The sequence below is a fragment of the Pteronotus mesoamericanus genome, unplaced genomic scaffold, assembly GCF_021234165.1.
Source record: "Pteronotus mesoamericanus isolate MK-2021 breed Mesoamerican mustached bat unplaced genomic scaffold, CSHL_Meso_final contig_42, whole genome shotgun sequence".
In the NCBI taxonomy this organism is placed as follows: domain Eukaryota; kingdom Metazoa; phylum Chordata; class Mammalia; order Chiroptera; family Mormoopidae; genus Pteronotus; species Pteronotus mesoamericanus.
Genome location: NW_026555157.1, coordinates 5427613 through 5455324, shown reverse-complemented (window position 1 = coordinate 5455324; position 27712 = coordinate 5427613). Strand labels below are relative to the sequence as shown.

At 38.1% G+C, this 27712-nt stretch overlaps 1 protein-coding gene and 1 non-coding gene across 2 annotated transcripts; one reads left to right on the top strand and one right to left on the bottom strand.

Moving 5' to 3' along the window:
* Window positions 1-5610: 5610 nt before the first annotated feature.
* Window positions 5611-5717, top strand: LOC129073741 (U6 spliceosomal RNA). Its single transcript, XR_008529458.1, has one exon. It is a non-coding gene; the product is annotated as a U6 spliceosomal RNA (small nuclear RNA).
* Window positions 5718-9564: 3847 nt separating this feature from the next.
* DPPA2 (developmental pluripotency associated 2) lies at window positions 9565-18234 on the bottom strand. Its single transcript, XM_054577259.1, has 7 exons — window positions 18202-18234; window positions 16015-16162; window positions 14517-14662; window positions 14341-14424; window positions 13693-13954; window positions 11830-12025; window positions 9565-9667 (listed from the first exon to the last, which is right to left on the bottom strand). The coding sequence occupies exons 1-7, from the start codon at window positions 18232-18234 to the stop codon at window positions 9565-9567; spliced, it is 972 nt and encodes a 323-aa protein (XP_054433234.1).
* Between the last annotated feature and the right edge of the window lie 9478 nt (window positions 18235-27712).

The window sequence follows — 27712 nt, the reverse complement described above, 5'->3', positions numbered from 1 at the left end:
AATGACCAGTTTCTTGCATTTTCTTTCAGAGATAGCCTGTAGATTAAATAAGCTAATATATGTGAGGTGATTAGAACATTTCCTAACTCAAACCAAATGCCATATAAATGTTTGCTGTTAATAGTGAGGGTGGAAGAAGTAGTCCTGGCAGTGGAGTTGTGGTAGGTATATATTTATCCACCTCAATCTTTTTTAGTGGCTGGATGTTATTAATATACTTTAAACATTCCCTTATAGAAGGGACAATGAACAAGTTACTGTGATTACCATAATCTCCTAAGCTAATATAATAAGCAAATACGGAAGCTAGATATATTAAAAAAAAATTATCTATAAAACACCGCATACCCTAAGATCTGAATTAGAGCATTAAAGTGGGAAGGCTTGTGCTAATTAGATGTTGAATGTAGAAAAGGAGGATTCATAAAATTATTCAACTTCACTTCTAGGTAATGTTAGGTACCTTAATAGCTAGCAGAGTCAACCGGTATATCCAAATAAAGTCTCTGCTCAAAGGATGAGGCAGGTGGTACTGATAATTTCAGTACTTTGTATAGTATATGCCAAATTGTGAAGGTATCTTAATTTCAATTACTTATTTCACGGATATACTCTCTTCCAGCAGTTTTTAAGAGAAATAAATTTGTGTCCATGACACCTTGGTGTTTGAATTGTGGCTCTACCATTTATAGTTGGATGACCTAGGTTCAACTACTTTAACTTGTCTGAGCTTGTTTTATTATTAGTAACGTGGAGGTGATATGAAGCACCGTGTAAGTGTTTGCCATTAGCAAAGGCAAATCTTATTTTCTGATTTGATCTAGTTTAAGTCACTGCACATTTTTATACTTGGTTATATAAAATAACATCTTTTTAAAAAGGGACCCATATCTAAACATTGGGTCTCAAGCAATTTATGAAGCCCCAAAGTGTATCTAAAACCCACAGTCATCCTGGCCAATGTGGCTCAGTTGGTTGGGCATTGTTCTGCAAAGTGAAGTGTCACCAGTTTGATTCCCTGTCAGGGCACATGCCTGAGTTGCAGATTCTATCCCCAGTTGGGGCATGTACAAGAGACAGTTGTTCAATAATTCTCTCCTTCACTCTCTTCCTCCCTTCCCTTCTCTCTAAAAATAAAATAAATAAAATCTTTAAAAAATAAATAAAACCCAAAGTCATCATTCCATCAACAGGGCAGAAGGATATGGCGCTAGGAAAGGTTTTTGTATTAGACCTGATATGAGAAACACTCAAAGCAGTATATGCTTTTCCCAGAGGAAATCAGACCACTGATATGTTTAAAATGATTAATAATGTTAATGAGTATTAGCACTCTTGGAAATATAGCTTAATTGACTACACAGCCTTAGGGGACTAAAAGTGCAATATAAGAATGGAATCCTGGCTTTACTTGAGTTTTATTGTGTTTATGTGAAACACAATAATCCTTGTGTTTCAAAGATATTATTTGAATGGTGTTTGATTTAAAAAATCAACACCCTTTTATTGGTGTGGCTCAGTAGGTTCAGTGTCATCCCACAAACTGAACCGTCGCCAGTTTGATTCTGGTAAGGCCTCATGCCTTGTTGCTGGGCAGGTCCCTGGTTGGGGGCATGCAAGAGGCAACCAACTGATGTCTCTCTCCCTCCCTTCCCCTCTCTCTAAAAATAAATAAATAAAATCTTTAAAAAATAAAAAGTCATCAAGAGCCATGAGGGCATAGGGGGATTAAAAGGGAAAAAACCCCGCTAATTCACACTGGTGTTACATCATTGCTTTAAGCATCCTGCATTCGCCTGTAGACTGCAATTTCAGTACTGAGAAATTGCTAGGCTGACATTTCAAATAGCATATCTAACCTAACAGCTCCTTGCCCAGTAGGGGGTGCTCTTGAAATAGAATGATTTACAGTGGAATAATCACTTAGAAAAAATAGTATTTGAGGCAGAAATAGCTGAGGGGACCCCAGACCTCATGTGGTTTCTGGATAAAAAGTCCTAATTCTTTAGATGCAGTATCAAAATTATTAGAGAAGGGGCAATTGAACCCTCAGACTCTTTTTACAATAATATTCTTTAAGGAACATAAATTACGGATGTGAACATCTTGGTTGGACACCAAGAAGTATAACAGTACAGTCACTGCCTTGATGAAACACTCTTATTAAAAAGACAAGTGATACTCATTCATGCAAAGTTAAATTGCAATAAAAGGCAGTAAATACAATAAGAATTTTGAAAACAAGAGAAGCAACGCTTAACTCTTACGTGGGGAAAGAGCTGTGCTATTTAGTCTTTTTATTGGAGAGGGTGGGGCAGAGAAAGGTGAGGTGAGTGGAAGTAGAAGGCAAGGTGGGAGGACAGCTGGAACCAAAGCCTACAAGTGGGCAAAGAAAAGGCCTCTACTGCTGGTCAGGAGTAGAGATTTTCCACTGGGAAATCTGAAAAATAAATTTGAAATAGCAGACTATGAAGACATGAACTTCCTACTGAGACAGTGGCAGAGAGATGTAGAGAAACTTCAAGCAGGAGAATTAAATGAAGCATTATTTCTTTGACAAATTGGGACATTTTAGAGGAAATTGCTATGGAAAGTAATAGACAGAGGGCCATCTCAGTGCCTGCTATAAACCCTTTCTAATTTTCCCAGGTTCCTGCCTGATAATGGCATAGGTTCTCCTTCCTTCTGCACTTTCTCCTATCTACTAAGAATAACAGTAATAGCTACCTTTTTTAAAGATCTGTTTTTTGCAAGTTTTACAAGCGTTTTCTCACAGAACCACCACCAGCCTGGTAAGAAACCTCACCACCCTTATACTGATGAGAAAGAACTCACAGCTGTTAAGTGGTGAAACTAGAATTTGACCACTGCTCTGTTTAATTCCAAACATTGATATTCTTTTCACTATGCCTTTAAAATTCAGAGATGCTGAAGAAGACAGGCATGGGAGATTCTAATCCTTAATCGTGAAGATGGGAAATGTGCTTGGGAGCCCCAATGACACATATTTATATGCAGCAAGTGGGCAACCATACATTTCTTTACCTCATATACCATTGTCTAACTTCAAGGGCAAATTTTTTTAAAAATAGATATAATTCTTAGCTCTGGAACATTTAGTTTCAAAAAGTACATTTTGCTAATAGGAAAGTGTCTGTGGGTTTTTAGAAAAAAACCTCTTTTATTTAAAATTGAAAATCACTTTCAAGTAATAAAATAAATAAAATCATTTTCAAGTAATGCTTATATTTTGCCCACATATCTAGTAATTTGCCTTCATACAGTAGGTGATAACAGAAGGTAAGGAGTGTTTCCATGAAGTTGTTTTATCCTCCTTCACTACTTCAGGCTTAGGATCATAAATTAATAATATCACAACTCTGAAACCACACTTCTTTTCAGTTTGTGACACTTTTAAAAGATCTCACAGCACTTTGCCCTAAGTTTATTTTGCCCTGAGAGTGCAGCTAAGCACTGTACTAGGAAGGCTTTCAAGCAACATTTGCTCTTTCTATTCTCATCTCTCTGCCAATTGGGGCTCCCTATAGGAGTGAAACACTGGTGATTGGACAACTGTGCCATTAGCCATCAGGAGCCTGAGTTCAGGGTAGCCTCACTTTAATTCTACAAAATATATTGCAGGTCACGAACACTAATATTCTCAAGCTTGTAGAATTTGAAATGTAAGTAATAAAGTGTAAAGGGGTGAAATTAAGTGCTTATTTGGGACCATAACATCTCTCTTCCCTGTCCTCCTCCCATACAGAAGAGGACAAATAGGAGAAAATTACAGGCAGCTATGTTTAAAAACACAGGTATGGCCCTGGTCAGTGTGGCTCAGTTGGTTGGAGCACTGTCCTATAACCAAAGGATTGCAGGCTCAATTCCTGGTCAGGACACATACGTAGGTTGTGGTTTTTGTTCCTGGTCTGGACATATGTGATCGATCACCCCTATGGGCAATACGGGAAGCAGCTAATCAATGTTTCTCCCCTATCAATGTTTCTCTTTCTCCCTTCCTCTCTCTCTAAAAACCAATGAAAAAATGTCCTTGGGTGAAGGTAAAAAAACAAAATAAAATCACAGGTATGAAATAGAAGCATTTGGACAGAGTACAATAACTAGATAGAAGTCATTTGTTGTTGGTAGATTATATGTAAGTACTCATAGAAAAGCAGAGTGAAATAGTTTGGAGACCATAGCTGAGAGGGAAGTTACAATGACATGCACTGAATCATCTTCCCCTTTGGATATTCCTGAAAGTGAGAGGCAGTGGGAATCCTGCTGCCTTTCAGGGGAGCAGAGATTGTTGCCTTTTATGGTAGTGAAACAAGATAGTAAGTTAGGAAAATTCCTTGGCAAGTGGAATAGGGAAACTGAGGCAGACAGCTGAACACAGTGGCCAAGAATTTACAGCCAGGTGCATGTGGTTACCAGGGACCCACGGCGCCCAGTGCCTGGCAGGGGGAAAAATGGGAAAACAAGGACCTCAGCCCCAGGGTAACCTCTCCTACCCTGGCCTTTCCTCCCTGGAGATAACACCTACGATATAACATCTAGGCCTCAGTTGTATTTCAGCTCGAGGCCGAGAAAAGCAGCAAAACCAGGTGGGCAATGGCCAGGACCAAGTGCAATGACTAAAGATGCCCTGTCTTGTCACTGACCAATCACAGCTGGAAATATGATGAATATTCTACTGAAATCCTCCCATGAGACTTGTTCTAAGATTCCCCACCTGCAAGAAAAAGGAATAAAAGCCTCAAGACAAAGGATCCTGTGCACACATGCTCTCCCTCACATCAATCCCTTTTCCTTCTTCTTCCCCTACTTCTTTGTTTACAGGCACGTGTCTCCTAACAGGGGTGTCCAGCCTTTTCGCACCTCTGCGCTACACTGGAAGAGTTATCTTGGGCCACACGAGATACATTGTGACATGTAATCACAAAAAAACTCATGTTTTAAGTAAGTTTACGATTTTGTGTTGGGCTTCATGTGGCCCGCGGACTGCAGGTTAGACACCCCTGCAAGGCAATGAGCAGCTGGCAGCTTGGCCCAGGCTAATCCCCTGAACCTCTCCCCAAAACCCCCTTTTCTCTGACTTTCCAATTGCCCAAGACAGCCCAACTCAGCCTCTCCCATTGCTTTTGTGTTAAGCCCTTCCTTGGTTTCCTGTCCCCAGCTTTAACAAATGGATTCTCAGTCACCTGAACTTGTGTTGTAAAATCTTTCTTACATGAAGTCAAGAACCCACACACTACTGCTGGCCTTAGGAAGACCCACTCAGGGCCAGGCCCCTGTCCGGTAACAGTAGCAGGTATTTATTCGGAGCATTTATGTAGCTTGTCTGTAGGAACTCATTGTTCAGGATCCCTTCCGTCTTGGCAAGTGTCTTACTAGTCCTTATCTTCCAGACACTAACCCAAGATAAAATTATGAAATCAAAGAGCTATGAAGGAAGAAAGTTAACAGTATTTAGTAAGGAGGAAAGGGTAAAACAAGGGAGAAAGTATTTTGAAGAAATAATGACTAAGAACTTCCCAGAATTAGAGAAAGCAGTTCTTATAAGGAAACTTCTAGCTTTAAAAATATTGATCAGAAAACAGTAGGATTGTGCTCACTTTGGTAGCACATACACTAAATTTGGAACGATACAGACAAGGCCAGCATGGTCCCTGTGTAAGGAAGACATGCAACTTTGTTAAGTGTGTCATAAACAAAAAAGACTAAAATAAATATAAATGAGCCAAAGATTTAACTCAAGAAAAATTACAACTCAAGCCAGAAAAAGAAACACTGAATAAATTCAAAGAACCACAGAGGAAGAAAAATAAAGGTAACAGAAATTAAGGAAATAGAAAACAAAATAGCAAAGCAGAGTGATCAAAATCAGAAATCAATTGTAGAGGAATTGGAAAGGAGTTGCCCTGATTTCCCTGCTGGGAAACAGTTACCGGGGAAATAGCCTCCAGCTGTTGGCCCCCGGGCCCCCCCGGGTGAGTCCCACCCTCAGTTGAAGATAAATGTCCCAGGCTTTGGTCTTCCTCCAGCAGCCTTCAAGAAGTGACTGATTTGGCTAGAGTGTACCACACAAACTTTTGACCCAAGGTAGGAACAGTCTTGACACTTTAGCTCCAAAACTTCCTCCCGAGGTTGGCCTAGGCTTTTATTATGTTCCCAGTTCCATCTTGCCTCACCACCTGAGTTCTCTCCCCTTATGGCTTTCTTCCTTTCCCTTTTATGAGTGGTGATCCCAAAGTTGATTCCCAAAATCCTGTGCCCTACACTCTCAAAGTCTGATTCCTTAAGAACCATACCTCGGCATTGTTCTTTGGAAAAATCAGTAAGATGAATAAATCTCTAACAAGGCTGAATAAGAAAAAAAAGAAAAAAGACTGAATGGGAAAACAAGAGAAATAGCAAGTAAAGAAAATATGGAATCTGAAAAAAAATTACTGACACAGCAGACAAAAAATATAAACTTTGAAAAGTTGGAATAAAAATGTTCTGGAAAAATATAAGATAAACCCTGGCTAGTGTGGCTCAGTGGATTGAGCACTGGCCTGAGAGCCAAAGGGTCGCCAGTTCGATTCCTAGTCAGGGCACATGCCTGGCTTGCAAGCCAGGTCCCCAGTAGGGAACACTGAAGAGGTAACCAGACATTGATGTTTCTTTCCCTTTCTCCCTTCCCTTCTCTAAAAAAATAAATAATTTTTTTTTAAAAAAGATAAAACTAGTAGCATAAGTAATAGAAAACTTGAATAAGCCAGTAGTAATCACATACTTCTCAACACATGTCCTTACCTAGATGTTTTTTCACATGTAAATACCAGATTTTCAAGTGCCAGATAATTCCCTTATTATATACCTTACTCCAGAGAACAAAAGAGGTAACATTTGCAAACTGTTAATGAAACTGTGTAATCTATATTATAAAACTAGGTAAATCAATGTGAAAAATATGAGTTAATTATTCATGTAATACAACTTTAAATAATATAAGCTTACTGAATCTGAGAATATTTTAATGCATCTAATATTAATTGGTCATAACATAACTAAAAGTTAAATTTTTTAATTAAAAAATAAATTAACATTTAAAATATTTTAAATTCATGAGGCCATAATGGTACTCTAAAAGGAAAGCATTTTCCTTCTTTTTACAGTATGCCAACTAAAGAAATGAATCAAATACTGGGAAGAGTTTGCAACCATCAATGTAATAATTGATTCAAACATGAATGACTATAAGATGCGAAAATTCATTGTGAAGAGTTGTTGGGAAAGGGCAAGATAGTCAGTCATATGGTGACAAAAGTATCAACTTATAAAGTGTTTATAAATTTGAAGGTGAAAACTGCACTTAGACCTTGGAGAAATAAGGTGGTCATCTCTGTAATAAAGTCATAATTTGTTTAATATAATGATGAGACAATCCGAGTTATGTACTTTCTTAGGCAATGAAATATGAAGTCCTCAATCCTATGAATAGTCTTCTAAAAATGTTTTATCTGAATCTAATCAAGTCTCTAATCTTGAGTTTAAAGAAAATAGAGAATTAAAGAACACTATGAGAATACAATCCAAAATGTGGTGTATCGTATAAGAAAACTGACCTTTTCTCTTCAAGACAGTATTATAAAGATCTTTGATTTAAAGGAAGTAGGAAGGTATTATAATTAAATGCCTGAAAATACTGAATGCTGGGTTTTTAAAAGTACAAAACATATTCTGTGGACGATTAATCATATTTGATTATGAACTAGGTATTATGTGCTATTATTTTTTTATTTTAATCCTCACCTGAAAACATGTTTAATTTTAGAGAAACATTGATGTGAGAAAGAGATTGGTTGCCTCCTGCATGTGCCCCAACAGGAGGTGGAACGCGCAACCTTTCGATGAACGGGATGGTGCTCCAACCAAATAAGACACTGGGCGAGGGCAAGATGCTATTATAAAATGACTATTTCTTAGGTTTGATAATGATACTGATCCTGTAGAATGTCTTTATTCTTGCAGGGTGCATGCTAAAGCATTTAGGGGCAAAGAGTGTGTCTGTTCACTCTATGTCAGGGTAACCAATAAGAATACATGGAAAAAATTTGTTTAAATGTGGATATAATGATAATTGTAAATTGTTGTTATTGTTTCAACTTTTCTTTGGTGGAAAAATTTTTATATAAAATGTAATAAAATGCAAAAGCTAGCAGTATAAAAAAGTACAAACATGTTTCTTTTGAAATTGATCTGTTTACCACACTTGCAAACTAAGAGATTTCAGCAATGCTTTGTAGTCTTCAGTGCATGTCCTATAACTTTAAGTTTATTCCTTTACTAGCATTATATCCTATTTTGATGCTATTAGAAATGAAATCATTTTGTCAGATAATTTCTAGTATATAGAAATACAACTGATTTTGTGATTTAAATATTCTGACAATTTGCTGTATTTGTTAATTAGCTCTAACAATTTTTTGAAGGATTACTCAAGTTTTCTATATGTAACATTATGTCACCAGTGTATAGAGTTTTTACTTCTGCCCTTCCAATTTAGATTGCCTGTTTCTTTTTCTTACCTAACTTTTCTGGCTAGAATTTCCAATATCATCTTGAAGAGAAGTGGTTAAAATGTGCATCCTTGTCTTGTTGATGACTTCAGGGAAAAAACTTTGAACTGTTCACTTAGTTCACCACTTAGTATGTTAGCTGTGGGCTCTTCATATATGACCTATATCATGTTCAGATTGTTCCATTCTATTCTTTGGGCATTGAATGTTTTCACATCATGAAAGAGGGTTAGATTTTAAATCTAACACGAATGTTTCCTTTCTCTCCTCCCTACCCCTTTCTTTCTCTCCTTAAAAAAATCAATTAAAAAATGAAAAAAAAAGTGAGTTATCGAGCTGTGAAAAGACATGAAGGAACCTTAAATGCATATTTCTGTAAGAGAGGTCAATCTGAAAAGGCTACTCTATGATTCCAACTATATGACATTCAGGAAAAAACAAAGCCATGGATACAGTAAAAATTATCAATGGGTCATGGGTTGGAAGGAGGGAGTGTTGAATAAAAGTATAGCATTTTTAGGGCAGTCAAACTCTTTTGATGACTCTATAATGGTGGATATGTCTCATTATACATTTGTCAAAATCCATAGAATATAAAACACAAAATGTGAACCCTAATGTCAGCTATGGGCTTTTGGTGATAATGATGTGTTAATGTAAGTTCAACAAATTTACCATGCTGATGCAAGGTGTGGATAGCAGTGGAAGTGTGGGAGAAAGGGGCAGGGTTTTGGAACTCATTACTTTCTGCTCAATTTTTCTGAAAGCCTAAAACTGCTAAAAAAATCTATTAATTAGGTCAAAACCAAATTACATTCTACATACCTAAATACCTGACGCTGCAGTGGCAGTCACATTCTGGCAAACCTCAAGTACAGAATCCAGACATTCACATTTGTACTCAAGGTATCGAGCAACACTGCAAATGTCCAGAACAGAGCACAGCAATCATTGGGATACAGGTCAATTTAGCTGTGAGCATTCCACCATTTATTCTTTATTGAAGACATGATCCATCCAAAAGGAATGATGTGGGTGTGTTCAAACGAGTTTTCTTCTTCTTCTTCATTTTAATTAATCTTTCCATCATCCTTTTATTCCTATAAAGCAGATTAAAAAAGAATTTTGAAAAACTGTTAGAATAAGATAATCATTGCACACCAACTGCTTGGAAATGACTGATAAAATAAGGAATCCACTCCTGGAGTTCCTGAGTAGTTAGCACTCCCAACCTCACCTTAGAAGGGCGGGCAAAATAATTTTATGTAGTAAACAATGGAACAAGATTGTCCATTAATATCACTCCTCATATTCTGTACACTACAATTAGTTTCACTTTATCTTTTTAAAAAAGATTTTACTTATTTTTTTAAAGAGGGGAAGGGAGAGAGAAACAGAAGGAGAGAAACATCCATGTGTGAGAGGAACATGCCTCTTGCACAGCCCCATCTGGGGACCTTGCCCACAACCAAGGCCTGTGCCCTGACCAGGAATTGAACTGGTGACCTTTCGGTTGGTAGGCCAGCACTCAAACCACTGAGACATATCAGCCAGGGCACTTCCTTTATCTTTATACCTTCCCTTCCCTTTCCAAAGCTTCTCCCACATCCCATCTTTGTTCACACATGCTTATGGTTTTCCCATTAAAAAACAAAAAGAAGAAAAATGAAAAGAAAAAGAAAAGGAAAGAAGAAAGCTCCCTTGATATTGCTACTTCAATTAACTGCTGTCTCTGCCTTTTCACTCAGGTAGAAGAGATTACAGTTATGCCCTGTCATAGTCCTTAACGTGCTCTACCCTAACTTTATCACATTTCTGCTTCTACTGACCCCCTCAACCCACTCTCAAACAGGCCACAAATTATGTCCCAAAATGCCATTCTCAAAGAGCACTGCATTATTCATAACCTTCCATGGCCATTTCATTGCCATCCATTTTCCTCAGAAACTCTGCCCCTTGCTTCCTTTTCTCACTTAGTTCCCAACCTAGAAACTGTATTTTTATAGTCTTCATTGCTCACCTGCATCAATGTACTGATTCTCTTCAGGGTTCTTTCCTATGTTCCTTTTAACTCCTATACACTCTTACATACAATTTAAATGCTAATGACTCCCAAAAATGTTTTTCTCTAACCCATACTTACATCAGGTCTCGGGACCATGTCAAGCATATACCATGTATCATATGCTTTACCATTGAACTAGACAGACGTCCACCTTCCCTCCATCTAATAAGACAGCATACAGTTCCTTTTACTCCTTCATCTCTTAAATTTGTCCCATTCCTCTTTAAGTTCTTTGTCAGGATCATATATCTTTTCCGAAGTATTATAGTTATCTCTTGCCTACCCTCCAACCTAGTTTCTGTTGCAAGATATCAATCCATGTCCTAAAAAAACACACAAAGCTTAGCTGTCCTCCACACCCATCTTACATTACATCCACCAATACCAGCACCAAATCCTGAATTTTGTACTAATGGGTAAACATGAGAAGTTCTAGTCTATATAAAATCTAAAGCAGTTTTATGTGTATGCCCAATGTATATTTTCTTGAACAGTGGGCATGTAGTGTGTAGCTATCATTTTATATCTTTAAGATAGTCTGTGTTCTAAAAATGACAGAAATTATGACCCACAAGGTAATATGTGACTTTTATTACAGATACAAGCCTGTCAATGGTCTACTCCTCCCTTTCCCAGACTTATTTTGTCAATACAAGTTTCAGTCATATTGACCTATTTGCAATTTCTAAGTATTTCATGTTCTTTTACTTCCATATATTTATATGGGTTGTTTCCACTACCTAAATGCTCAAATTATTACTTTTCAACTAATAAGATCTCTCTCAGTACACTTAATCCTTTCTGAAGTTTTCCTAAGCTACTCCAATATAGGTACTACCCATATATTTTCACGGCATCTCTTTTCATCATGCTACATGGATTTTGCCTAATTTTTTTATCTCTAGCTAGATATATGACATGTTAAGAACTCTATTTTTTTTCTTATAACAGGTCAATAAAATTGAGGCAATTAGTACTCTTAACTTGTCAGATACTTTGTTAAGAGGTCTAGGAAGCCACATTTATCTGAGTTTTAATCCACTACCAACTTCTTTTTCCTTCCTATCTTTGCCTGATCTATATGGCAAATTGAGAAAACAATATATTTGTTCTCTGCTTTCTTGTACTAAATTATTCAGAGACCAATCTAGATATCTACTTTTTGCTGTACCATACAGAAAAATATTTAAGGATTACCTCTTAACACATTCTGGGCATAACATATTATCTTCCAGGTCTGAGGATGGGAAAGTGCAGGCCGGTAACAGGAGAAGAGAGATCATCTTCTTCGGAGTGTCAGGCACCCAGGCCTGACCAGCATGGAACTGCAGACGTACCCACCCCTCTTTGTCTGCCAGCAGAGGTCTGCCATGGACCACACACCACCTGACACCTGGGCAGGAAAGAGAGCAAATACAAGCAGTTAAGGTCAAGCAACTGCACCCCAATCCAACCTCTCACCAAGTCACTCTTGACTTAGTTCTTATATTCTGTTGATGGATCAACTGAATGAGAACCATAAAAAAATGTAGACCAAAAGACACTATAATCTAACTTCATAAATTATATAGCATTAAGGATAATAACAATAGCTTTTTGAGATGCTTGTTTTGTGTTCAGAATATTGCTAAGTGGTATACATGTATTCCTACATTTATTAAGAATGTTATTAATATTCACTTTTTTTTTTAACTTTTTGTACTTACAGGTGAGGTAACTGAAGCTTGTGGTGTTCAATATTATAATTTTCCCAGAACCAATACATGGATCCAGATATTCTGATTCACGGCCCATTTGCCTAGCTATTACATTGTACTGCTTCAAATATAAAAAACAGGCAAAAGGCTCTTTGTTTAAAAGCCTAAGGAATATAACTGGGCAAGAGGGATACTTAAGAAAAAACAAGGTAATCAAGGTAAGATGTTAATTGTTTGAAATTGAGAGAAAGGAGCAGTCACTGTGAGCCTAAATATCCATAAAATCTCCACAGTCAGACTGTAAAACAATAGCAGAGACAGACTGTGTTTAGCACTATATATCCAGTGAGTAGGCACACTCCTGGGTCATAGTAGGTGCTTAATAACCACTAAATGGAGAGGACCTAGAAGAATGAATAAGTATGGGATGCTACTAGCTCATATAGCACATTAATGAAAATTAGAAAGAGGTATTATCTTTGAGGAAGCAGTCCTCCAGAGACAGCTTTGTAACTGGAAAACGGTTTTTTGGAAATTAGCAAAGGATGCCTATTCCTTTTCACAGGAGGGAGTGCAGCCTGGAGAGCAGACAGTAGTCCAATTTCAGCTTCTGTCTTCCTTTTGGCTGTGTTCCTTGTGAAATAAAAAATGTGCCTTACTATACAAGTCCAGAACACTTTTGGAAATGAGGTGGAGAGAAAAAGAACTCAAGCAAAAAAGAACGAGGGTAACTTTGTGTTGACCTGAGATAGGGTCTGCTGGAAATGAAAACAAAAATATCAAGGGGAGAGAAGTGGAAGAAAAGCAGGGCTAAGTTATCTCAAGATTTCTTAAGAGGACAGGGGCTCCAAATATTTTAATTATTATTGTGTACTTTGTATGTGCCAAGTTGTATCTCATAAGTCGTTCTGTGAAGTCACTTTATAAATTGGGACACCAAGGCTTACACTAAGGAACTGGCCGATTGAAGTCATAAGACTTCAAACACCATCGAAGTCATAGGACATGGATCTGAACCAAGGTTACACAAATGCTCACGCTCTTATTTATTACGTTATGAAAGCTTTGATGGGAAGGAGAGAAAAGGCAGAAGACCTTGGGCTGTGGCTGACCACGTAGCAGGCTATGCTTTCTTTCCATCTTGGACTTCTGGTTATTGGTAAGAAAGGGTCGCCACTCAATCACGTGGCTTACAAATCCATCCAGGCAAAACTTGACAATCAAAAGATAAGTCTTCTATGAACATAATATCCAATCTATAGATATTTTAACTAACTCTTTTCCTTGTCCTACCTTTCAGTATTGGACTAATAAAAGTTAATCTTTTTCCGGAATGGTACTCACTGTTTAAGGTTGATCTTACCAGATGTTTGCAGCAGAAAGTTCTCAGTAGGAACAGGAATGGAACATGAATTCACAGCCTTAGGCTGCACTGCTCTTGCAGCAATTCTTGACCATGCTGCCAACATGGCCTCCTGAGCTGAAGTTATCACTTCAACTGTATTGGTCCCTTTCTCTCTCTTACTCATCTTACAAGTTTTATTACTCCTTGTTCTCTTGGTCACCATCTTCCATTTCCTTGAACAGGACTGCAGTGTGGCCTCCTGTGGTGTTTCAGTAAAATTCTGCAAATGGGATTCATGATGAATATTCTGTGACATGCTGCCATAATGATTCTGTGTCAATTCTATCATTCTTTTTACATTGACTCAGGTAGGTCAGCATGCGGAGGGTTTAGGAATGTTAGTTCTCTTAGAGTAGCGGTTCTCAACTGGGAGAAATTGTTATCTCTAAAACTGTGAGGGGGAGGAAGGGTTGCTACTGACATCTAGTGGGTAGAGGCCAGAGATGTTTAGTCTGCTAAACATCCTAAAATACACAGGATAGCTCCCAAAACAAAAAAATTATTTGGCCCAAAATGTCAATAGTCTTGATTGACAGACCTTGCCTTAGAGGTACAACATATGTAGAGATGCTAAGAGAGGAGGAACAATTCACAATCACAACTCACCTTTACACTGTTTTCATACTCCTCACTCACCTGTTTTTCTTCAGAGTAAGCATGTTCCTTCAGCCTCATATAAATCTCTATTTTCTAAGAAAACCAAGGGGGAGAGGAAAGAGTAAAAGTCAACACAGCTTCCAATATTTGCTCTGAGCATCAGAAATTCCCACCAATGTACTCACCTTGCCTTCAGTACTCAAATTAATTTGTTGGCACCAGTTCCGCAAAGTATCACGACGCACTTTATTAATTGAAGGCAAAATGGTTGGCAAGGGAAAAATTGGTTTGGGGTAATCTTTGAATTGTTCATTCATCTGAGGAAAATAAACTGAGAAAAGAAGAAAACCAACGTAGTAAACATTTAAAAATGATAAGATTCTTTATAATTTTACAAAGTTCTCACTTATTTCTTACAACCAATTTGCACATACACGCACTAAATATTTTTCCTCATATTACAAATAAGGTAATAGATTCAAGAATCAAAGGACTTGCCCCAAATCACATCTCCATTAAAATGGCAGATTATACTACAGCAATCTGTTGGGGTTTTTTCTGTGGTGATCAACACCACCTAATGGAACATTATATTGGAGTGCTCCTTCAAAATGTCTAGATTTTGGACCAACAGAAATCAAAGAAAGCACCCCAGCCAACAACGGTCCTCTGTTGTGTCAGCCTGCCTTATTTTTCTCTACAGCACCTTGTCTCAACTCACTGTAACTCTGCTTAGCCATAACTTATCTACTTCATCTTGAAGTCCTTATTATTGGCCCAGAAAATAAAATCATTCTGAAAATATTCATTCAGTGCCTTAATATGAAGCACTGAGGGCACTAAGGGTCATGATTATTAAGGACTGCTAGACATTTGATCAGTAATTACTCACCCAGCAAAATATTAGATGTTTTCCAAAATTATTTTGTCTTTCAAATACTCTGATCTCACTTATAAGTGAAATCTAAATAGGCAGAACTCATAGAAACAGAATAGAGTGGTAGTTGCCAGGGGTTTGGGATGGGAGAAATGGGGAGACATTGTTGATCAAATGGTACAAATTTTCAGTTACAAGACGAGTAAGTTCTAGGGATCTAATGTACAGCATGGCTACTATAGTTAACAACACTATACTGTACGCTTGAAAATCACTAAGAGTAGATCTTAAACATTCTTACCACAGGGGGAAAAAGGCTTCCTGTGTGAGGTGATGAATGTGTTAACTTATTTTGGTAATTATTTCACAATATATACATATATGAATCATTACTCTGTACACTCTAAAATTACAGTGCTATGCATTAATATCAATAAAGGTGGGAAAAATTACTTTTCAGAAGATGTATATAAAGTATGTATTAACTAAAATGAAGAGAAGATTGAGCTACACCAGTTGGAAATTTGTACTCATATCTAGCTACCTCATAAGACTATGCTCTGTCCAAAGCACTCCACATGCTGATTTGTGTGTGTGTGTGTGTGCACGTGTGTCTTAAAAGCATGGCAGTACATGATGCTTAGCAAATGACAAGCATGGGAGTTTGAGAAATCTCTTACTACAGGTAACTGAAGTGAGATTTAAGCTGGCCTTGTATAGCCAAAGAATAGAGAAGAATTTTTCTTTTCTTCCTGGGCTTCCCAGGGCTGGAAGAACAGCAAACTGAGCAATCCTCATCCTCATACCTGAGTTGTTTGTCCTAGACATCCTCAGGTTGGCTCCTGAGGTTGAAGAAATGCTTGGTTCCATTTGATGCTCTTCATTATGTTCCTCATTAACTGGAACCAATGTGAGAATCACACTTTCTTCATCTAATTTATCTTCAAAGAAATCCTGGAACGGGAAGGGTCCGTCTCCGATTCTCATCTGATGCATAAATTAAACTGATTACTTTCAAATCACAGCTAATGAATAAGAAATTGAGAGCATGGATGGAATAAAAACTTACTGAGATTTCCTTAAATTTGATGTTTATTAGTGGACCCGTTACTAGATTTAAAAAACAATAAGGAAATCGGCAAAAACATTTACAAGTGGGCGATAACAAGGAAATAGAAGGCATTTGTGGAAACTATTTCCCTCATGGCCTTCCTTTCCATCAGCTAAAACAATACTTTCATTTTATTTCCTAAATCTGTATGAAATGTTTTCCTGCTTTCCCATCTTCTATCACTTTTCACAATTCAAGCTATCATTAACTCTCACTGGCAGATGCAAAAATCTCCTGTTATTCCAAAAGCCATTCTAACGCCACTTTTTCTTCAGATTCCTCTCCTGCTTGTTTAAAATACTTTCATGGCTTATCATTGCTTTTCAAGTTAATGACAAAACGTGCTCTGCAGCCCTGACCGCTGTGGTTCAGTGGGTGGAGCGCCAATCTGAGAAGTAAAAGGCAGCAGGTTCGATTCCGGTAGGTGTAAATGCCTGGGCTGTGCGCCACGTCCCCAATAGAAGGTGTGCAAAAAGCAGCTGATCAATATTTCTCTCGCACATCAATGTATTTCTCTTTCTCACTCCCTTCTCCTCTCTCTAAAAATAAATAAATTCTTATTAAAAAAATGAAAACAAACAAAAAAAAACCTCCCTCTGTAGCTCACACCTTCCTGAACACTCTCGCTCCAGCCTGCCACTTCAGCTTAAGAGCTTCCTGAGCTCAAGCCATACTGGCCTTATTTCTGCCCCAGAACATGATGGGAGAGAATGTATGTTTTACTCCTATTGCAATCACAATAACTAACATAGTACGCAGCAGATTGGGCCCTCGAAGTTTTTTATGATGTAATGATGGAAAGATAAAGTGGACAGGTAAGAACTAACATTTACTGGTTTTGTACAGTAAATATGCACTGTCCTAGGTGCTTTCTGTACTTCTCTCATTTAATCCTCATAACATAGTGGTAGTAATTTATTACTTTTCTTATTTTACAAATTAGGCAACTGAGTTTTAGAAATTAAAAGTCCAGTGCCACAGAGTAAAATATGCTTGAGTAAATCTCGGAACTTAGCTTTTCCTCTCAAAATGAAGGTAAATAAACTCCATTCCAGTCCTATTGTAAAACTTTTTTCCCACAGCAGCCAAGCGGGAGCTTATGCAGCCACCCCCTTTCCCTATTTAAATCATCTCAATAGCTTCCTATTGCCCTCAAACTCCTAGCTTGCATATAGGGATTTTGCATTTGTTTACCACTTTTTCAAAGCACTTTCACACACACTCAATGGTCTGCTTCAAAAAACACTGATATTATTGGGGAAATAATTACTCTACTCTAGAGAAAAATAGGGGCTCAAAGCAGCTGCATGCCCTGTCCACAGTCTAACACTTAATGTTGGTCAATTCAGTCCTCTAACCTGGTTCAGCAGCCCTGTAAATATCTACGAAAACTTCTCAGTTTACTCTCCTCCGGTCCACGGTGACCCAAGCCTCGTCTGGAAATCCATTTGACACCGAGGTTTTTGGGAGCACGTTATTTCTTACTCCTGGAGGACAGAAACTAATTGGTCACTTCACTTTCTGGCCTTATCCACATTACCCTTTCCCACAGGTTTTTTTTTTTACCTTAGCTCTCCACTTTTTTTTTACCATTTTTATCTTGTCCAGGTACAACATAACTTTCTGCAAAAATAAATCTCTTACTTTGCACTATAAAAAGAAATCTTTATTTCTCTTTTTCACTCACACCCAAATACACAGGGCCACAATCACGTTGAAGGAAAGTAACAACCCATAGAAAAGAGGAGCAGATTCCAAGATGGAGATTTCTTAGATCTGGAAACTAGGATTCTTGGCAAGAGGGAAACACACTAAGTGAGCTCCAGGAGGGCTTTGAAAAGTTACTCTGTCGGAAAATTAGTTATATTTGAACTAAACTTACCTTTTCACTGCTATCCAAAATTGAGCTTGTCATTTCCAGGACCTCAGAGGAAGGCAAAGCCAGCAGTGTTGAGAACACTTGCAGTTTACTCCTTTTAACCTCAGGGTTTGTAGCCTGATTTCTCCTTTTATAAGCAAATGTCTCCTTCTACTTCCTGTTTCTCAAAAGAGCTCTTTTCTTCTCTTCTTCCTGCCTTCCCATTACCTGACAGTGTGGTAATTTCATCAGTTTTGTCTCCTCTCTTGCCTAACAAGTGGCCTTTAAGTTATTGGGTAATTAATATCACTCATAATTTTTATTTACTTGTTTGTTTTTGTTACAGCACAACGTATATATTTCAAATGAACAAAAAAAAATATATCATTTACAGTATCCTAAGATAAATTGCCTTTGAATAGGAGCTTCTTTTCCAGTACTTTGAGGTCTACAAGATGTACCCAGGGAATTTACTACAGTGGAAAATGAAGACTGCTTAAATCAAATGGGGGGAGGGGTGGGCTTGCGGTTTTTCTTTTTGATTACTTGCCGTAACACTCTCCTTCAAGTGGTTGAAGAGTTTCATATTTTTATTAGACATCTTTAGGTGCTGGAGCTCCTGCAGGACAACTTTGATGCTATATGAATTCTGCCCTTCTAATACTGATATGGCTCTTGGGTCCACCACTCCACAGAACTATTAACTAACTCCATTCCTACTAATTTTTGTTACAAATCTTACAAAGGGGGGTGCTTCCGGGTATTTAGGTCCACATTCTATTTTAAGGTTATATATTCAGATTTCATCAGTTGTCTGAGCCCATGGTGGCTGTCGTCTTGCATTGCTGTCTCTCTCACTTATAATTTGTAAAAGAGACTTTAGCCTTAAGGAATAAAAATTTGGGAGAAAATTGCAACTAGAAAACTCTTGCAGGTGAGTTACAATTGAATAAACAGAAGAGTTTTAAACATTGCTTAGGCTATGGTGGTGATGGACTGAACGATGTTCTTATGAAATGAATAGAAAAAAGATTCAGAGGTATTTGATAACTGATTTATGGCCCTGGGTGTGTCACTCACTGGGGGATTAGGTGTAAATTGTAGGACTTGAACAATATAATCCATCCTGGACTAACTTCTAAACACAAATATTAAGCTCGTAATGCTGACAAACTGGATAAAAGAAAAGGGTTTGGCTGTTCAGAATAGGAGCAGCAAGAGCCAAAACAGTAAGGCAAGAGCTGGACTAATGAATGCAGAAGGAACTACAAGCACAAGTGAATTGTTGGAGCATAATGTTGCAGGCAGGGTGTGACCAGAGATAAGCCTGAAGAAGTCACAGATATTTTCAAGTCACTGTACGGAGCCAGAAGTACTAAAGAAAATAGTAGCCAACAATATGGCAGCATTGGCATCCAGTGGTCTCGCAGGGGACTTTCTCTGCCCTAGGATAATGGTTTGATCTATTAGTCTCAGGACCCATGGAGACCAGAGCGGTTTAGTTTAGTGTTTATGTACTATATTCAAAATGTGGTCTGCAAGGGCTCAGCTTCGGTTTACTGAGGAAATAAAATAATTAAAAAAATAAATTGTGAGACTCCACCCCAGACCTCCAGGAATCTGCTTTAGTAAGCCTTCAGGGTAAAGAATTCACTAAAGTAAATGCACTTAAAGTCTAGAAGCATAAACTAGATCAGGGTGTGACCAAGTGGTTTTGCATAGGCAGATAATGATTGAAATCCTGGCTCCTTTCTTTTTAGTTAGAAAGTGAATCAATTCCCCTAGGAAATTCCCCTAGGAAAGCATTCCAGCTACCTACTTGGGTGTGTCCCCACCTGGTGGGCTTTTCCCCAGTGATTTAGAGGGAGCTGACCTGGAGCCTGAAATGATCCCACTGCCTTAGGCTAGGACAGAAGGTCCTTTGGGAAAAACGTTTCATTACCATTGTTTTTCTTCTTATCATTTATTTTTATTTTTTATACAGTTTTTTAGATTTTATTTTTTATTCTTATAGAGCGGGGAAGGGAGGGAGAAAGAGAGAAACATCAGTGGGCGGTTGCCTCTCGCCCACGCCCTACTGGGGACCTGACCCCCGAAACCCCCGGCGTGAGTCCTGACTGGGAATCAATCCAATGAACCTTTGGTTCACAGACTGGCACTCCATCCACTGAGCCACACCAGCCAGATTATTATATAATTATCTTATTTGTTTCCTTGGGGGTTTTCTTTGTTTTTTGAAAATGTTCTATTATGGGAAGTTGAAACATGTACAAAGCAGATAATAATATCACAAACACTCCTGTATCCATTATCCAGCTTCTATAACTATTGATTTCCAGCTAATCTCATTTCATTTAAACCACCACCTATTTCCCTCTGTTATTTTGAAGGAATTCTGCCGTTTTATTTATAAATTTGTAGAGTGGAGGGGAGGAAGACTTTTTCTAAGTATAATTATACTATCTTTTTCATATCTAAAAATAATTTTAAATAATTACTTAATATTATCAAACTATTCAGTGTGACAAATATCCAGCAGTATTTAAACATCCAGTTGTCTCATATATTTTCTCTCATTTTCTTGTTTAACAATCCATTTAAATTAGGATTCTGAAAAGGCCTACACATTATAATTTGTTATGTGCCTTAAATTTTCTTTACTCTGTAAATTCTCCCTTCATCTTTTATTTTCCTTACAATTTTTTGTTTTTGTTCATGTTATTGTTTAAGAATTGTGAGGCTCTGGCTGCTGTGGCTTGGTGTATTGAGTGCCAGGTTGCAAACCAAAAGGTTGCTGGTTTGATTCCCAGTCAGGGCACGTGCCTGGGTTGTGGTCCAGGTCCCTGGTTGGGGGCATGCTGTTCCTCTCCCTTTTCTCCTCCTTTTCCTTCTCTCTAAAAGTAAATAAATTTTAAAAATAAATAAAGAATTGTGTGAATTTCCTGCATTTTCCTATTTGGATTTTACTAATTTCCTTTATTCCATTGTTTAGCTTATTCTTCCATCCTCTGCATTTATTGTAAATTGGTTTGATCAGATTTAGGGCTGGCTTTTTTTTTTTTTTTTTTTTGAACAAAGAACATTCTTTGCCTCTCTTTTCACTCTGACTCTTAATTCTTTAAATTTACATTTTTTAAATTTAAGTATGTTTGACAAATAACATTATGCAAATTTAAGGTGGACAACATGTTGATTTGGAACATACATATATTGTAAAATTATCACTATTGTGGTGATAATTAGCACATGTAATAAGTACTTTACGTGTCCCTAAGAGAGTTTGCTCCTGCTATCCTCCTACTCTTTTCCTTCATAGAATTCATTTGAATATGTAATTCTGTATATATCTGGGATTTTATTTGTTTAACTTTAGTTCCCCAGTTAGCATGCTCCAGAAGGCAGCAGCCAGACATGTTTGGGTTCCCCATGGTCTATCTAGAAACTTGAACTGTATCTAGCTCAGAATAGAGGCTCAGTCAATACTAGTTACTCAGATTGCTATGGCTTCATCCTGCCTACCTTATCCCAACCAAGCCCCATTTCAGTAGATGTGCCTCTCTGCACCGCTGATAAAGCATATGGTATAAATGCTGATCACAGGCTGACATGACTCTATTACTAGACTGACACTCAAGTTCTCAAAGTCATCTTTTTTATTTCCATCACCATTCATCTCCCCATACCCTCTTCCACATCCCCGACCACCCTCCCTGCAATCACCACACTGTTGTCTGAGCCCATGAGTTCTTTCTCCTTTTTCCCTTCTTTCTCAATCCCTCTACCTCCAGCACCCTCGCGCCACAGCTGTCAGCCTGCTCTCTATCTGAGTCTATTTTACTTGTTCACTCTTTGCGACAGCCTGGATGGTCCTGGAGAACATTATGCTAAGTGAAATACAAGGGGGGACCCCGCAAAAGACAAATTATCTTCTGGAGAGTGGGCTCCTTGCATTACAGGTTTCCCCAGTTAGATGAGTGTTCTAGGAACCCACTCTATCAGTGTACCAGCTGGCGTTGTTGTGAGAGGCTGCATTGGGCTTCAGTATATTTTTTTGAAGACTCAACATGTTTCATGATGGGTGATTTCCAAGCACACCTGCCCACACTCTGCTGAGTGTTCAGCAGTTTTTAACCAAAAACAGCATGACCCCATGCCCTACCCTCCCTATTCACCCAGTCTTGCCCCAGTGACTTTTTTGTTTGTTTCCCTGGACAAAAAAGTCCTCACATGGAGCAGGTGAAACAATAAATGGCAGAAGACTAAAAGGCATCAATTGACGATTTCAAAAACTGTTTTGATGGCATGAAAATGGAGACAACAGTACTTGAACAACAATTTTTTAAAAACTTTTAAAAAGCACAATAAATAAAAATAAAAAATAAACAAATTTAAAAACAGGAAATTTGTTTTGAACAGCGGAAAAAAACATCTCAATAGGTGTATTGCATCAAATGGAGAATACTTTGAAGGTAACTGAAGTACAAATGTGTAAGAATGCACAATTATTTTATAAATAAATTTTGGGGGTTTTTGGGTCTCCCCTCAAGCCAGTCAGAGAAAGACAAGTACCATATGATTTCACTCATATGTGGAAAGAATGAACAGACTGAACTACCAAAGTCATCTTTGTTCTCCTGGCAGTCAGCACCCCACGTGGCTCAGAGAAGGATCTTAATTAGTTGCAACAGATTACTCTAAATCATATTAAACCAACCTAAGTTTGGGGTTCAGTATATAACTCAACACTCAAAAAGCAGCCACTAAAAGGATGTAAAACTCTTTGTAAAAAGCCTAGGCTGTAGGGTAGAGCTGTTAAAAAGAAAGAAAAAATTGTTTATGAATACTTGCATCTTAATATTTATGCTACTATCAGTTCTGAAATAAAAATGAATTACCTATTTCAAATATATTTTATCTACTATGTTATCAGTAAAGTATTTATAAATGCATTGTATTTGCAAAATCTTTTTTAAAAAAAATCTCAGAGGAACACGCTCTGAAGAGTAAATGTTTATGGACAACAATATATAATAGATAAAAGTGGAATGACTCTGGTTAAGAAATGAAACCCTGAAGGCATCCACTGAAACCTGTTTTTGAGAAAATATGGTTCAGTATCCCTTCTAGGTGGAAAGGACAGCCACTGAGTTCTTTAGTCTTCTGAGGAAGAAAACGAAATTGCATTGAAAAATGTCCCCAGCTTTTACCACATCCTTCATTTCAAGAAATTTCCTTTTAAAAGGACAGTTGAACTAATTTCTACTTTAGAGCAATAGTTACAGATCTTACCTTTTGACTGAGAATAAATGGGCATTTTTGCCTTTTTTTACTTTTGAAAAAAAATCTCATCTGAATCATGAAACAACAGTGTTTTGTTTTGTTCTTTGTTTTGAGGGGCAGCAAAAGTTATGTTCAGAGACTGAACTGACTTGCTTAGCAATTTAGCACAGGTTCTCCATGGGAATTATGGTTTTACAAGCCAATGGCATACACAATAATATCTTTTTAAAAATATTTTTATTGATTTTTAGAGAGAGAGGAAGATGGTGGGGGAGAAACATCATTTGTTGTTCCATTTATTTATGCATTCCTCTTAGTCAGCCATAATGAATGATTGACTCTTGTATGTGTCCTGACTGGGGATCAAACCCACAACCTTGGTGTATCTAGATAATGCTCTAACCAACTGATCAACCAGGGTAGGGCCATGATAATATCTCTTCATAAGCAAAGTAAAAAAATACTCCAAGCAAACAACAGAAAAATCACACTATTGTTCCAGGCAAGGGGAGGTAAAGAAATAAAGTCCAGCCCTGGATGGTGTGGCTCAGTGGATTGAGCACCGGCCTGCAAAACAAAGGGTCATCGGTTTGATTTCCAATGCAGGGCACATGCCTAGGTTGTGGGCCAGGTTCCCAGCAGGGGACGTGCAAGATGCAACCACACATTGATGTTTCTCTCCCTCTCTTCCTCTCTCTAAAAACAAATAAATAAAATCTTAAAAAGAAGAAAAAAGAAATAAAGTCCAGCCCTGACCAGCATGGTGACTTGGTTGGGTGTCACCCTGCAAAGTGAAATGTTGCCAGTGCAGTTCCCAGTCAGGGCAACACAGATCTGGGTTGCAGGTTTGTCTCCTGGGCAGTGCTCATGCGAGAGGCAACTGATTGATGTTTCTCTCCCTCCCTCCCTCCTTTCCCCTCTCTCTAAAAATAACAATAAATAAAATCTCTTTTTAAAAAAGAAATATAGTCCACATTTAATATGAGGTGTGCCTTTTTTATGCTTGTAGGCACTTTGGAGAGATGACATCCAAGCCAGAGCTGATTTCCAGCTGCCAGTCCAAAAGTAAAAGTTCCCTGTTGCTAGAACCCAAAGACTTCAGTTTGGTAGGTGGGCTAATGTCTTTCACCTGGATGCTAGGGTGGTTTATCACAACCATTTTTGTGGCATGCCTTCCCAAGACAGAATGTGCTAAGGGTCTTTGGAGAGCTTTTACGTTAAGGAAGAGTTGACTTCTTTCAAATTGAAACTCTCAAATAGTCCTCACAAACTTTCAATATTTAGTCTAAATATCACCTTGCCATAGTTCCTTCTCCACTTGTTTTTAACTGTAAGCTCCCAGTCGTGCCCCTTCGCTGGTGGGCTGCTGACTGCTTATCAATAACAACAGATGTAGAATGATGACATCCTTATTTTACTTATATCAAAACAACTTCTAAAGAAAAAAATAAATATTTTTTTGCTTTTGTTACTGTCATAAACAAATGGGTTAAAACCACTTCCCTTAGGTTATAAACAAGTGGGCTTGAAATCACATTAAATTTATACACAATGGTCAGTAATAGGAGAATCTTAAATTCAGAATCCAGGCGAGTCAGGTCTGTTCCCCTTCAGTCTGTATTACTCAGACAATGGGGTTAGGACAGAGCTGCAGTCTCAGAGAAGGAATTGGGGAGGACAACTTTTGGTGACTGGACAGGGAATAGATTTGGCTGTAGGTTCTCCAATAAGAATTGCAAATTTAGGTACAACCTAAATTTGCATACTTAGCTGTGTCCTTGGCTGGTCAAGCCAAGTCCTTTCTCATCCTCCTCTTTGCATATTGAATGCATTTCATCAAGATCTGTTTCCTATGAAACAAATGGTATATGTTAAAAAAAGATAATGGAATTGGAAAGCTCAATTCATGTCATCTTCTTGACGTGGCTGAACATTGGTGTTAAGAACTTTTGGACCCCTGAGCAGTTGCCCTACTGAGGATTGTAGATGAGGGAGGATGGGAACTCAGGGCAAGAAAAATAAACCCTGTCTACTCCTGTTTATATCCCCATTAGTCACTTTTGTTTCTTCTTGAGTTTTCTCCTTCTCCTTCACAAGTTTTGCCCAAACATTTTTAAGTCTGTTCTACTTAAAATAAAGCCACACACACGCCCACACGCACACACGCACATTCTGTTTAAACTATTGTTCTCTCCCCATTTTCAGTTGCTCAACTTTCTAAACAATCTTCTTACTCCATCCAGTTCTTTTCCTTTCTGGTCTAATGGTTTTTCTGTCTTTTTTCCACCTAATTCCTCAAACATTGATGTCCCATAGGATTCATTTCTCTGCTTTTCTAGAGATTACTCATGCTTTCCTAGAGCAGCCTCATCTATTTCTCCATTTCATCTACCACCTATATGCTGACTACAGGTGATTCCAGCCCAATCTTTTTGATTGCATTACTGACCCATTTTGGCATATCCCATTATGCTCTTCAAACATATTAAAATTATCTTCCCCACCAACTTTCAATCTCCTGTATTTCTTTTCTTTTGCGATGTATTATCATCCACCCAGTCATCGAAAGGCAGAAACCTAACAACTACTTTAAAACACCGCTTTTTAAGCTCCGGTAGAGTCAGGCACATACACATCTTGCTTAATTTTGTCTCTCTTGTAATTCTACTGCCATTGCCTTATTTCTTGTCTGAAGCATCTCTAACAAGTTATTGAAATCTCTAACTAGTCATATTACCTCCCAGCCAACCCAGTCTTGATGCTACAAAATACTGATTCTAGGCTACCTCAAACTGAGTTTCATAACTAGGAAATTTAGAATCTATGCGCACCCACATGATATAGAAAGCAGTTTCAGAGGTTGTGAATAGTCCTTCCCACTATGATAGCTCTTATACAATAGGCCAAGGACCTAAAGTGAGGGTTACTTTAACTGTAAAGTATAACTTACTCCAATTATGCATTCAGAGACTGAGGAAACAATCCCCAGGGTTTATTCACAACACAAGTGAGCTAGTTGTTAGCCGGGACCCCAGTTATTACCTGGAGCCTTTAAGCCCCTAATCTAACAAAGGAGGGGGGAGGGAGGTAAGCAATGATGATCATTTGAATATCAATGTTAATTCAGATCTTGTGTCCAATAGTCTTCAAAATCATATTTCTCTTTTCCGGTATATAATCACATGATTAAATGACTACAGAACCCTTTGGGGAAGGGCTTGTCATGGTGGTACCTGATTCATCCTCTCAGGAAACCAGCCATCTCATCATCTAGTAGGTTTTGTATCTGAAAATCAGCTCAGGTCTTGGAGCTGAGCCAGAGATGGTGACTCTTAAAGAGGGTGACTGCCCTCAGCCTCTTGCTCCTCTGTTCATTTTTTTGGACACTGAAATACCACCTTTATTAGTTTTATGAAACTCTATTTGGGGAGTTGCTTCTCTATCCTTGACTTCTTATTGTACAAGTTATGAAGCATTCTTTCTCGCAATATATACATATATCAAATCATTATGTTTGTACACCTTAAACTTGCAATGTTATGCCAATTACATCTCAATAAAAGTTGGAAAAAAGAAAAACAAAAGTAACTATTTACTTTCTAATGAAATACATGTACATATTTATATACTGTTTATATGTACATCTTTGTTGGTTGCCCATCTATTTTGCTGCTAGGGATGTCATGCTTTTGTGACCACATTCACAGACCCCAATGAGGGAAGCCCCCTTGGCTGCCCTCCAGCCTTCCTGGTAGTTGCAGCCTCCTGGTTTCTGCTCCATAATTTACTTCAGGGCCATCATTCCCAAATTGCCATGAACAAGTCCAGCTCTGTGACTGACTCGTCTAAATCAGCCCTGTCTGCAAAGGACTTAGTAACCTCTTCAGCAATGCTGTGTCTCCTGTCTAGCATGGTCCTGATGGCCTTGGTGAATGCTGGATCCTCTGGGCCTGCCCGAGGAGCTTCCTTTAGTGGGTGTCTGACTTCACATATAACCTTTCCATCCCTGCAGACCCACTTTGATCAGCCTCTTTATTCTCTCCTCTACTCTCTTCCAGGGTAGCTTGGGCATTCATACTTTGCCCAGTGCTGGCAATCACTTTCTCTGGACTTCTAAAGAATCAGCCAAGCTGTAAATTTGCCCCATCTCCTGAGATCCTTACTAAGTTGTTAAATCCTATGCAAAAAGAAAGTACCCCCCACATCAATGACTTCTTGCTTATCTAGTGTTGTGTTTCAGTACTTTCGATCAGTT

What these genes read in the sequence shown, in the direction of transcription:
- DPPA2 (XM_054577259.1), bottom strand. Translation starts at nt 18,234, where the DNA reads ATGACAAGCTCAATTTTGGATAGCAGTGAAAAG. An exon ending in TTTTGGATAGCAGTGAAAAG is followed by an intron (nt 16,163 to 18,201) that starts GTAAGTTTAGTT and finishes TTCCCGTTCCAG; the next exon opens with GATTTCTTTGAAGATAAATT. An exon ending in TGCCCAGAATGTGTTAAGAG is followed by an intron (nt 9,668 to 11,829) that starts GTAATCCTTAAA and finishes TCTGCTTTATAG; the next exon opens with GAATAAAAGGATGATGGAAA.